Raw genomic sequence first — 14,306 nt, forward strand, 5'->3', positions numbered from 1 at the left:
ATTACTCACATTTAAGTCAACCCCCTACTTTTTTGCAAAAAATCTGGTCTTAAAGACTTAATTTTTACAGATATATAGGCAATACAGAAAAATTTATCAACACTGGCAAATACAAAAAAGTAGATCAGTCTATTAAATATCTTTAAAAATAAGAAATAACCGAACTGTATTAAGAAACATTTTTGTTATCTGCTACACAAGCTTTCATCCTTTACCACTTTACTGCACCAAACATGAAAAGCTGTTCTTATGTTAACCTGCTCTACGCATCAAGTGAATTTTTTTTTGGTCATCATGTCTGCAAATTGGAAGCACATCTATCTTGTTCACTGAAGGGGTCAAGGGAAAACATCAGATCATAGATTCACAAGAGGGCCATGCCCTAAGTGTTAGAAATGTAAGATGCAAAACATATATTTACTATATTTCTAAGCTTCTATAGAAAGTGCAGCTTGTAAATTCACTTTATCTTTTTACACCTAGCTGCCTTTCCTGCCTTGGCATGTTACTGTCAAAAAGACAAACAATGACCATTTACATTCATCTGCTAGGAATTATACAAATATAGCTTTTAGTAATACAAACAAAAGTTATCATTTTAAGTGAACTGATTCAATATAATCTAGAGCACGCTAAAGACAAAATCTGTTATCATAATCAGTTTGACATTAATTTTCTCCTATCAAATCACCATAAAAATTTCTTCCAATGATGTCACACAATCATTTGATTTCCTCAACAGGTCTCAAAGATTATCTAAAGTTGATCTGATAATGTTCATCAGTATCAAAATTCAGTAAACATATTGTATATGACTGAAATATAAGGATTTGTTAAAACCTATTCATTTATTTATCTATTCATATCTATATTATACTTAATCTCTGTCTCTCACGTTAGCAAGGTAGCGCAAGGAAACAGACAAAAGAATGGCCCAACCCACCCAAATACACATGCATATACATAACATTTCAATTTTGCAGATACCATTACTTCAAGCTACCTTTGAATTGTGAATGCAGATTCTTTGGAGTTTGCTATTATTACACTGATGTGGAATATATGTGATAACACTCCTGCTTAATCAAAATGGTTTTCTTCCAACACAATGTTACAGTTATCTTCTAGCTTTGATTGGCTTTGCTAGTGATGTACCTCAGTTTGTTGACCATGTGTATAGTCAACAAAGTGAGGGTCATCACTGGCAACACCAACCAAAGCTATAAGATTGCTGTAATTTTGTATGTTGAAAATACCCATTTTGGTTAAATAAGAGTATTGCCACTAAAAGTTTTCACTTCAATGTAATAATGGCAAACTCCAAATAAAATCAGTATCCATAATATATGCAAAATTACCTCAACCATTCCCAGGAAGTACAGTACATAATCTAACAAGCATACCAAATTACTCAAATTACTAAGAGACATAACTGGTGAGTAATGACAGGAATAAATAGTATGATAAATGACTAAATGGAGAGAATGAGTGAGGAAAGATTGACCAAGAGGATATATGTGTCGGAGGTGGAGGGAACGAGGAGAAGAGGGAGACCAAATTGGAGGTGGAAAGATGGAGTGAAAAGGATTTTGTGTGATCGGGGCCTGAACATGCAGGAGGGTGAAAGGAGGGCAAGGAGTAGAGTGAATTGGAGCGATGTGGTATACAGGGGTTGACGTGCTGTCAGTGGATTGAATCAAGGCATGTGAAGTGTCTGGGGTAAACCATGGAAAGCTGTGTAGGTATGTATATTTGCGTGTGTGGACGTGTGTATGTACATGTGTATGGGGGGGGGTTGGGCCATTTCTTTCGTCTGTTTCCTTGCGCTACCTCGCAACCGCGGGAGACAGCGACGAGGTATAAAAAAAAAAAGAAAAAAAAAAATGACTAAGAAACAACCTTTCAATTACTTAAACATATCTTGTATGTATGTTTTTTAAATCTAAGGTTAATTCCAAAAATGTCAACAAAAAACATGTACACCACAAAGGGAGGGGGGGGGAACAATTTATAGCAGGGCCTACAGAAAAAGTATTTAACATATTCAGATAACTTACTGTGATGCTGTAGCCATCAAGGAACACAGTGTCTAAGCAAAGAGATGTCAGCATAAGCCCCAAGAATTCAAGCTTCGGATGACCTTTAAGGAAAAAGTGAAGGTCCTCTAGCTTAGTTTGTTCCTGGCCAGAGATATCAAGGGAGCAAAGATTTGGACCAAACTCTGTATCCCTGAGCAAGTCTGGTACTATAGGACACGTTGGCATCAGTCTATCTATTGGATCTTGATTGCTCTTATTCTCACTTATATCAAGATGAACAAGTCTTCTAAGATCGAGTAAAACTTGTTTTGTTTCTTCCATTCGCAAAACCTTAAGATTATACATACTAAGTGATTTCAAAGTTTCTTTTCGTATTCTTAAGCACTCAACTGATTCTAGTTTAGTACAATTGGAAATATCAAGTGACGATAACATTTGAAGATCATTACAAACATTCAAAAGGGCATGAGAAGCTAGTTCAGTTCCACTAACATTAAGGACATGCAAATTTTTTAACTTGCTTAGTCCCACATACAATTTTGTAGAAAGTATATTACCCTTGCAGTTTGCTTTTGGCATATGAGTTGCAAATGACGAGCCACTAACACTTAATGACTGGATGTTATTTAGTGTCCATTCACCAAAACAACTAATAAGTTCATCCACTGACACTTTTGAAAGATTTTTCACTTCAACTGACTTTATTTGATGACTTTTCAATATTTTCAGCCCTTTACATGTCACATTATCAGCATTGTGTAAAGTCACTTGACTTAAACGTAGCACCACTGGGTCAAACAAAGTCATATTTAAGTCATCTAGTAAACCTTTTCTATCCAGTGTCATGAGGAGGTGGTTTGCAACTTTTTGGTGACAAAAAGCATTAGAATCCCTGAAATTTAAATGGCATATTAGTTAAAAATCTACATAAATTTTTTGAAGACAAATGAAGAATCAGAATAATGCATCTCATTATGTCCAATTCTACATAAAGTGTTTAAAGACAAATAAGAATCAGTGTAATTCATCTCATTCAATACTACACAAATTTTTCAGCAATATAGCAGGGAACTAATCCTGAACCTCCTCTGCAGATTACAACAGTCTATCACTCACACACACACACACACACACACATACACACACACACACACACACACACTGTGGTGTAGCACTTGACGTTAATGACCATCAAGCATGCATGGGCCTCAAGGATTAAACCGGCATTAGCTCAAATCCTGGTCATGGCTGCTGGTCCATAGTCCACCCACCTGTTCATCCTCCCCTAGAGGATGGTCAATAAAATGGGCACCTGGAACAAGCTAGGGTAGGATGTGTGTGTATGTGCATACATACATAGGAGTAAAGACATGGTGCATACGTACAAGGTTTAGAGATGGGACAACATGAGTGAAAAACTTGCTCCCTGCAACACATAAATAGTAATCACAGGCACGTGCACGCACGCAAGCACGCACACACACACACACACACACACACACACAATAAAGAAGGAACATAGGTAAATTTAGCCTCCATTATAGAGGGATAGGAAAAAAGGAGGAAAGAGTTGTCTGATAAAAGATGTCAAAAATCAAAGGAGCTTTAAGATGTGCAGCAACAAAGACATAGATAGAACTCCAGACAGCCAGAACATGTAAGGTATAAGAAAGCAAGGAATGAGTATACCAGGATAAAAAGAATATTGTGGCCAAGGTAGGAGAAAATCCTAAATTTTTCCACAGACTCTCCAAGGGTTAGTTGTCAGTTGAAGGGAAGCTAAGCATACTAAAGAATTCTGAGAGAAGAAATGTTAAGGATGATGTGTGGGTATATGAGCAATCGAATAACATGCTCAAAAGTATTTTCCTATTGGAAGATACCGTAGCCTCAATACTTGTGAGATGGAATAGGGAATGATGCAAAATGATACAAAAGTTGTTAGTGAAGTGAAAAGCGAGGATGATTGCTTTAACTTACAAGGGGACCTCAACAAACAAAAAGATGGTTTGACATATGGTTGATGAAATTCTACCCAGGACAGTGAAAGAAGGCCTCTATATGATTATTGTCTAGTTGGGAATTAACTTCAGGGTTCTGCGTGTGATGACGGCTTGGAAGGTGACATTGCCCATAACCTTTTGCTAGAGTTCAACTTTAGAATATTTAAGGGGTCAAACTTTCTGTCAAAAATATCAGAACAGGTTTCAAAGTTTATGGCTAGGGAAATATTCAGCAAGCTGTTGATATCCTGAATAAGGTCAAAATTATAACATAAAATACTTCTAAAGTTTAGTCATGAAAACCAAATACAGAAGGTCTAGAGGAAGGCAATAAAGATGGTACAGTACTAGTAACACATCAGCTGAGTTAAAGGGAAAGGATAAAGGCTTAAATCTGTCCACCTTGGAAGAGAAAAGAATGAAGAGTGACAAGATCACAACCTTCAAGTTTTCAAAACAGACTGATGATGCACACAGAGAAAAGTTCTCTAAGAGATGTAGGGATGGAGTAAACAGCAGACATAACATGAAATCAAGTAAGAAACTTGTTAAAAAAAAAAAAAGAGGTAAAGACGTACTTTCATAGAACAGGAGAGGTACATAAATGTTATAAAATAACAGAGGACATAGTTAACGCAGATAGGTGCATAATTCTAAGGTTTATGATAGCAGAGAATGTTCCAGTGTGTAAATATTTCTCCCCATACAGCACAAATAAGTAATTACAGACTTCTATATTATCATCATTGATTACCTATGTTCCTTCTGACTTCATTAACTAAGTAATTCAACTATGATTCTGAATATCATTCCTGGAACATAAATACCTGGGACAGAATTGTATAATGAGCAATAAAATTTTTTCTTTAAACACTACTCAGAATGACTCCCAATTCTTTGTTCTTAGAGTACTTTATCTTAGAAACTCTTTTCAGGAATCTGATGTACAAAATCAACATTCACCCTACTAATCTATTTTGATCTCTTCCTGAAGAAGCTATATGTCATGGAGAAAAGGAATTCAACTGAGACTCCCATACCTGAGGAATGAAGCATACAAAAGATCATCCTAGTTGTTGTGTTTTACAATATGATATATTAACTATTGTGTCTGATTCTATAACTGCTTCTTTTTCAAACGTCTCTACCCAAACTTTTGCATGTATCACACTCGTCAACATGTTCTACAACCAAGCTTCTCTAATGAGGATTGGTCTATCTGCTTTTGGGTGTTAAAGATGTCTTTTTTATATGATGAGCAACCTGGCTGACATATTCAGTTTGGAATCATCTGAGTAATTCCTTTTTGAATAAGTCTATGGATTTCCTACATCCTTATATTACTGAGTATTAAGTTAAGTGAAAGTGGGCCCTTGATATTCAAGCTACTTTCCATAACATTCTGCAAAGTACCTTTGCTCTTCCTTGGATTTAATTTATATATACTTTTAAGTATATCATTCAAGGTTGGGGCTAGGGATTACAGCATTCTCCACGTTTCTCGTATGATTTACCTCATTATGCCTAAGACCTGACGTCCCAGAAATTCATAAGTTTTGCTGAACAACAAACAAAGGACCTCTCGATATATCTAACTCAACAATCTCTCCTGTTTTCAACTAGGAAAACAGTACATGCTACAGACACAATGGATATTGGCCTAATTGCTTATATGGACAAGGATGAAGTATGTGAAAAAGAGGTAAATAAAGACAAGTATAGTACCTGAAGTACAGCTTGTCGGTGTCATCGTTGAATGAAAAGCGTGAGGTACACACTTCCTTAACATGGCCGGCAATGAACTCCACTACCAGCTCCTGCAGGCTCCCTGGGCTTTCTACCATCCTGTCATAGTCACTGTCTGACACAATGCAAGTTAGTACTATTTATCAAGTAAAATCTATATACCATCTTCAAACAAAATCAATGAATTAAAGAAAAATGGTTAAAAAGCATTATTACAAGATTTGAATTTGAAATCAATGTAAAAAAATGATATCATTTTGAGATCCATTTTAAAAACGATAGCTATATCTGAACAGAGGTATACATGATATACACCAACAAAAATATTGGTCTTGTCAGTGTATAAAGTCCATTTAAAAATATCAAAACACTGAGGTTAAAGTCATGGTAACACCATCATTCAACACTGTCTATGCAATACTTTGCACTTATCATCACTCTTACTTTTTCTTTCAACACAATGTTACAGTTGCTGCACAGGTCACTTCCGTCAGTGTCTGATGAAAGCTTTATGCTGCAGTAACAAAGACAACACAAGCTCTAAATTTTAAGTTAGTACAAACAGACACCTGGAAATGGAAAGGTTACTAATTTCAGATATAATTTGTTTCACAGGGTAGGTAGGCTGACAAAATAAACAATTTCTGATTGAAAAATCTGTTGATATTGCTCGTTGATGACCAGTTTCGTTGATCATGTCGCTTTACAAAAATGCATTGTAACCTTAGGGACCATTGGAGTCCAGAATCTGTATCGAGTCTAATGATGGCCTAAGTTTATTTTCTCAGCAAGATGTTGCTCATCTTCCCTGTCCTCTTCACACAGCTTCTCTGTGAATTTCCCCAAAAGTCATTACAATCATCTGTCTATTGTAACCAGGGACATTTTCAACAGCACCCAACAACTTCATGCTTTTTATCGACATCTTGCAGTAAATCTCATTGATAAGTAGATAACCCTCATCCCCTTCCTTTTTATGCCACTGCTCTTCCAAAAGTTCCAGAAAAATCAATAAATTCTGCAGTTCACTGTACCCTGAAACTCTTTTCAAAAGAAAAAACAAAAAAACTTTCCTTGCTGATATCTTCCTCATCACATTTCAAAATATCATCTGCACTATTGAAAAAAATCTTTAAAATCAAAAAGAATCTCATGACACAGCAGTAACTTTCTCTTACTGCTTCACAAAACATGCAACTTCCTTTTTGTCAACTTCCGATCTATATGAATGTAGTATCTTTGATGGCTCTGATTTTTGAAGTGAGAGTCTCCAAATCAATGGACTGAAATAAGGTTACTGTCTCACTGCGTGAGAACAAACACTGCATTTTTCCCATGTGGTTGTACAAATATTCATTTGCAGGATGAGCAGGGTTGTCCAACAGCAGTAGTACTTTTGCTTTATCAATCAACATGAAGCTCTTGGTTACTAATTCTTCCTTACGTCTGGAGCAAAATCTTCCATGAAACAGCCCTAAAAATTATATGATTACCATAATCTTGTTGCCTGAACAAATTACAGACAATGAGTGCATGTATCAATCAAAATTAACAGCCTTATAATTTTCTTCACAATCATTGCCTCAGCTCATAAGAACTTTTGTCAGTCACATACAGGGAAGCACAGACAGATCTGTCATGCTATGTAATGCACATTTTGTTCTTGCATAGATTCTGATTTAAAATGCATACCAAGTTCTTCTTGTCCTCCTAAATACAGTATCTCAAAAAGTCCATTTGTCAAAAGAATGCACACACTTAACTCAGTTATGATATTTCTTGTGCTATCTACACTTTAAGTACGCTCATATGCTAAGCTTCCTGCCTATATCAAAATACATAATAATTTTCCCTATGGAACTTTCATTTTCACTTTGTAGAAGTGCCAAGCAAATATAAAACAGCAACAAAAAATGGACTCGAAAAATAAAATGATCTTACTAGAACACTCAAAGAGGATAGATACATAGGCTGCCACAGGAGAAAGTACTATTACTGCTGAGCATGACAGATACCTCTCGGAATACTCTTCAATATGTCAAACTCCATCCAAATCATTCAAGAATCCAGAGGCAAGAAAATCTTCTAAGGCAACTGACTTTCTAAATTGAAAGATTCCAGAGGGTTTCAACATATATCTTAAAGATCTTCTAGTTCCAAGTCTTAATTAGAGTTAGTGGGTTACACTGAATTAAGTTATATTTCACGTATCATACCCATGCATTCTGCATGTCAAATGAAATGCGAGTCAATTCTTATTGTAATCCTATCACTGCCTGCTTAATATAACCTTTATACCATACTGCAGAACAGTTATATCACAAGATTTGAAATTTTGTTTAAATTTCACTCTTTACAAGCTGAAAAAACACAAATTAACCTGACTCACAAAATCCTATATTACTATGATGTAATAACCAATATAATCTATTACTATAATGCATCAACTAATTCTACCCACAAAATGCATTAACAAAATCAAAGTTGATTAGCTAAGTGCCTATGTAGCCAGTCATGACATATAGAGGCTACATAACCAAACGTTGGATGTGTACTGTGCTATATAATAAAAGTCTGCTGTACATCCACTGAATGAGTTTGCAGCTGTGCTGGACCAGAGTAAACTGAAACTTAGTTGTGTCATAAAAAATTCCAAGTAGTATACTATCCCTAAACCTTACATGTATTCACCTAATCTATTTTCATATTTGTATCTACTTATCTATAAGTTAAAATGTTGCAATACATATGCAGCTGCATGTGCAGGAGTCTGTGATCTTATTTCATTTGCTATCCTATAATATTGGCTGCAAAGCAACATACATGGCTAACATGTGCTTACTATACTATATTCATATTTATACTGCAAAGTCATACATCTTTAATGAAAAAAATCTAAACATGGGGCAACAACAATAAGCATTTCATTTTTTTTTTACATTATACTATAGAAAATTTCATATGAACATTGTCCTAGATGGCCATATTTTTTTGGAGAGATCTTCCAGTACACTTCTAGCCATGTGTGTTAGATTTCTACAGTAGAGTGCAAAGAAGTCAGGTAAATAGACTGAAATTATAGCAATTCAATGCCTGTTTCTTTCCTTCCATTGCTAGACTGTGGAACTCTACCTTCTCATGTTTTCCGACTCCTAAAATCTGTCTTCCTTTAAGAGGCAGGTCTCTCATCACTTGAAGGACAGGTGACACATTTTTCTTTCTCCAACAGGCCTGACCTTGATATAAGCACCAGTGGCCATGATCGGTGCCTATCTATATAAAAGAAAGGATGGCCTAGTATACTATTTTGAATTTCTATAAATACAACAATTATGGCTGTACATACACAGTTTTGTTTATACAGCCATCAAAAATAAATTTCTAATATTCATCACAAATAAGCATGTAAGGAAATGTAGCAACACTGATGATGAGGTTTTCCAATGAACCAAACTTTTACCGAAAATGCTTGTTTACTTAATGATTATCTTTAAAACTCATTATCTTAATGCAGCAAATTACTAACACCTAGCCAGTTCTAACCTCTTTTCTTAACCTGACAATGTAATACAGGTAGAAGATCTCATCTGAATATCAAGAGAATGAAAATATCCAAAATTGGAATGTTCATGCATTTAAGATTACCACCAAAAGAGATGCGAATTTCTACAATCTGAATCAAAGGTGGCTATGTTCTATGCTTTACTCAGCTTTTTTTTTCTTGTGCTCTTCACTTTCATTATTTCTGGAGTTTTTGCACTTATAACTCTAACCAACAAATGTCCTACCACCATCACTTCATCACCTATGTAAGTGCCAAACTCTATCCTAGTATACATTACAGTATACTATTCAACGGTGAAAACAAAGAAGAATTTTGAGTGAATACAGTACATTAAAGTAAACTTTGGTGAATATCTACATATAGACCCATCCCTTGCTTTATATGCGATCACTACAAGTAATTTCGCCATTCAGTGAGAAACATTCTATCAATCCTTCTTTTCACATAGTCAAAACCCACTACTAAGTGGGTCTGTGCAGTAGAAAGCATGCCAAAACTTCTGTTTTCTCCTTTTGTTTATTGATGCACTATATGTGATTCCTCTTTGTGCAAAATTTTTGCAGAACATAACCCCCACACAAAGTGAGGGATGGGTGTATTACAAACAGTAAAAAAAAAGAAGAAACCAAACCAGAAAGACCAGTACGTCTCATATAAAAAAAGTTGAAATGTAAACTCTAACTGGTCAAATGGAATTCAGAGTGATTTTCTACCTGTAATGCAATGTCCGAAAACTTAGAATTACTGGTGCTATGCATGCAACAATCATTATAAGTGATATGTACTTCTGCCACCAATACAGAACTACATTAATTATACTACCTAAGTGCAAAGTATCTACATGGCTTGTCTCGTGGCTTTCTTATACTATATATAAAAACTATGTACCCACTACCCACAAGTTTCTCGATTTTATCTATTCAAGTATGTGTTAATTTGTTACAAACCAAGTAAAATTACTAATTTAGAAAGTACTTCATCCATACTGCTGGTTGAGTAGCCACTGGTCTTCTTCATGTGGGGTAACGAATTTTAAATAACTCCAGAGGGAAGGAATGTTAATGTTAAATACGTACATCTCAAATTTTCTGCTTTTAAGATGTAGCTCTACATAAAAAGTAGGGTTTTGTACAATATAGTATCATGGGGTAAGGTAGGGGTGAAGTATTATGATAAAAGAAGGTTTGGGTATGCCAAGCTTAGATCAGGCTTGGTTCAGTTGTCATAAGTTAAAATATATCATGCACTAAACCTGTAAATCAAATTCAGGTTCTTTTAAACTCATTTAAGTTTCATGACATATGATGCATGTAACCCTATGTTATCTAAGGTTAGGTACTGAACTAAATAAAACCAGTAAAGGCTTTAAGACTTCAGAAAGATAAAGTATGCAGCCATTTGGTAACAAGATGCATCAAGAAGTGAAAGCATCAAGATAAATGACCCAGTAGTAAATCATCGTTGTACAATAAATCACAGCAAAATGTTTCACTTTTAAAAGATGTGATGGATACATTATATAATGGTGAGCCTTAGGTTTCTGCACAAGTATCTGCAGTGTACAATATATAAACATAAAGACTGACAAAAATCTAGTTTTGCTCCAAATTGCTATAAGCAACTAATACTGAGTGATTTTGTTCTGCAATGCTGCTAGAGTTCAAGGAGTACAGTACAGTTGCAGGGAATGAATCTGAGTGTCATATTTTAGTGAATGATAATAACTAAGGCAAAAGTAGTATATCAGGGAAAATGTGGGGTTACTTATTGTAAAAGACAGCACACTTGTAAAACTCAACCTATGAAAACCTCTACTAACCTCCTTTGCAGTCAGATGTAATGCTCAATGCTCCGTACTGCCAAATTGCTACTAGATATTAAGAGACAACAAAGCAAACATCCATGTGATCCACAGCAGCACAAAAATATTTCTGCTATCATTTTGGCACCTAGCTGAGGTTTTCATAGGCTATGATGCTTTCTGGGGTGAAGTTAGGTAAGCCTTCCATAGATTCTCGTGATTTACTATGTGTACTACCTACTTTTATATTAATCAACTCTACATTACCCTTGATTCAACTAACTCTCAGTAATAAGGCTTTATTCATTATCGTTCAAAACCTTAAAGCTCCAAATCCTGATATGCCACTTTTATTGTAATCTCTTTACACCTTACTAATACTGCAGAACAAAATCACTTGATATTCATGGTCTATGATGAAGAGCGAGACTAAACTTTTACCAACAGAATTTTCTAATATACCTTATCTGTATAACCTTTTTTTATAAGCTTTACACATTCAATGAACATATGATTATACCAAACCTAACCAGTTCTTGTAGTTATTCTTCTTCATAGCAAGTTTATGATGCAGCAGATCAAGTCATAACACATCTTTCGGAGTTAATCATAAGTATTTTCGTTCATAGCAATTTTACTTCAACTACAACAACAAGTATGATACAGGACCAGTTCATTCCATTACTATCTACAGTTACTCTACCTGTACATAACTAGCAAACCTTAGTTCAATCCTCCCTCATCTCTTTCTCATCTGGAACTTATCTTTTAGGTATAAAACTGCTGGGTTATGAAACCTTCTTCTAACAATCTCCTGCAGAAGTGCAGCAATCACAGCATTTCAATATCAAACAAGCATTATTCTTCAAAATACAAAACACCAGTCAGTCACTTACAACAGGACTCCTGTGTGTGTATCACTCCCCCAAATTACTACCTTCTTACTTCTAAAACATCAAGATATTTCTTTTCACATCTCTTTGGGATGTCCTGTCAGTAAATTGTAGCCACATTAGGTAAGAGAAAAGTTAAGACAAGGTCATTTAGGTGACCAGTGGCATAGTCAGTGAACACCTTGCTTTAAGGTAACACACTGAATGTCAGGCATTTTCCATGAAACCACAACTCTCTTAAGACATGAGCAGCTGCGGCTTAAACATGCAAAAAGAAATTATATATCAGCGACATAACTCTACTAACAAGAGAGAGACAAACTTTTTCTCGGCCCCAATATCGTCCTACGGATGAATCAAATCGAGTGGATTCTCATTTGTCTCCTACTACAAGATTTAATGAGTACAAACAGCCTACCTTTCGTATTCCACTCCCAAATTTAATATATATCATGTACGAAATGTTCTAATGATTTCTTACAGTTCATCTATACTGACAAAGTCAATCATCTCAGTATGTTACACCACTAAATTTCTTCAACTACAGATATATCATTCCCTCACATTTTGAAAAAGGTAATATACTACAAATGATAATCACGACACCGATTTGTCTACCTGAATTTCCAGCTCCTTCGTAATCCCACTTTTAGGATTTTCTAGGCAGTGAATATGCGACTTCTTCCTCAGCGTCAGCTGGAGAATATAATGACGTCATAGTCCAGAGGTGATGGGTTCGACGCTCCCCACTGTGGAAAGTGGTATCTTCTGTGTAAACGCAGTATTAAACGTGAAAGAAAGAAAGCAAGCTTTTACCGATATTCTAATATTCAGTCGTAATATGAATATGCTACTTTCAGGGATTACACTTGTATACTTTCCCATGAACAATCTAATGCACAGATATACATACGTGAAAACTATTTCAGAATGCTACCTATACATGATATATATATATATAATATATATATATATATATATATATATATATATATATATATATATATATATATATATATATCATTAGCTCTTGTAGACGGAAACTACTAAGTTATGAAGTGCACACCTGCATCTGTTGGCGGCCGCACTGCCGACCTCCACTGCAGTTGCAGTATCTGGCACTGGCCACACAACCTACGCCATCTACTATAGGTGGATCTATTGGCCACACTGCCGTTGGTTGGTTTGGTGGTGATGGCCACACTACCCAAACCATCTACCGTTGGTGGGTCTGGTGGTGATGGCCACACTGCCCACACTATCTGCTGTTGGTGGGTCTGATGGTGATGGCCACACTGCCCAAAGCATATGCTGTTGGCGAGTCTTGTTGTGTCTACACTACCTACACCATCTGCTGTTGGTGGGTCTGGTAGTGCTGGCCACAGTGCCCACACCATTTGCTGTTGTTAGGTCTGGTGGTGATGGCCACATTGTCCACACCATCTGCTGTTGGTGGGTCTGGTGGTGATGGCCACACTACCCAAACCATCTACCGTTGGTGGGTCTGGTGGTGATGGCCACACCCCACATATCTCTGTGTGGGCTGATGGTGATGTCACTACTGCACGCATAGTTGTGTGGATCTTGTGTGCCACACTACCACACATATGTATGGTTGTGGTGACGAACACATGCCCACAATCTGACGTTGTTGTTATGGCACTGAGTTGTGTTGGTGGAACTACCACACACCATCTTTTGTGGGTCTGGTGGTGCTGGGCACACTACCCACACCATCTGCTTTTGGTGGGTCTAGTGGTGATGGCCACACTGCCCACACCATCTGCTGTTGTTAGGTCTGGTGGTGATGGCCACACTGCCCACAATCATCTGCTGTTGGTGGGTCTGGTGGTGCTGGCCACACTGCCCACACCATCTGCTCTCGGTGGGTCTGGTGGCGATGGCCATACTGCCCACACCATCTGCTGTTAATGGCCACACTGCCCACACCATCTGCTCATATTGTTGTTCGGAAGTTATATTAAATCGCTTACATTCATTGAATTCAAATAACATTGAATATAACTGGAACTTTATCATCAGTGCAGCAAATACATAAAAAAATAAGTTATGATATTAAATAATGCGAAACGGCAGACTGCAATAATCACAGTGAGTTTTATTTGATGTGATTTTCCATATTAAGAAAGCTTCATTATCAAAAATGTACGTCAGTTGTCGTAAAGTTATGTCGGCCATCGTAAAATTATGTCAATTATCATCATAAAGTTATGTCACTTATAAGGTTATGTCACTTAG

The 14,306-nt window shown here is 36.3% G+C and overlaps 1 protein-coding gene across 6 annotated transcripts in view; it reads right to left on the reverse strand.

The window, feature by feature from the left end:
- LOC139750787 (protein zyg-11 homolog B-like) overlaps positions 1–14,306 on the reverse strand; it is a 97,145-nt gene that overhangs the window by 40,203 nt on the left and 42,636 nt on the right. Inside the window, exons 1-4 of one of the 6 annotated variants that reach the window (XM_071665527.1) lie at positions 12,666–12,802; positions 8,921–9,061; positions 5,768–5,899; positions 2,058–2,931 (exon numbers count right to left, since the gene is read on the reverse strand). In XM_071665527.1, the coding sequence (XP_071521628.1) occupies positions 2,058–2,931; positions 5,768–5,899; positions 8,921–8,928 (1,014 nt within the window). In that variant the 5' untranslated portion in view covers positions 8,929–9,061; positions 12,666–12,802. Of the gene's footprint in view, positions 1–2,057; positions 2,932–5,767; positions 5,904–8,920; positions 9,062–12,665; positions 12,803–14,306 lie in introns of those variants that run through there. The other 5 variants (XM_071665528.1, XM_071665533.1, XM_071665531.1 and 2 more) reach the window with 5 other exon arrangements.

Source organism: Panulirus ornatus, chromosome 10 (assembly GCF_036320965.1).
Source record: "Panulirus ornatus isolate Po-2019 chromosome 10, ASM3632096v1, whole genome shotgun sequence".
Lineage (NCBI taxonomy): Eukaryota > Metazoa > Arthropoda > Malacostraca > Decapoda > Palinuridae > Panulirus > Panulirus ornatus.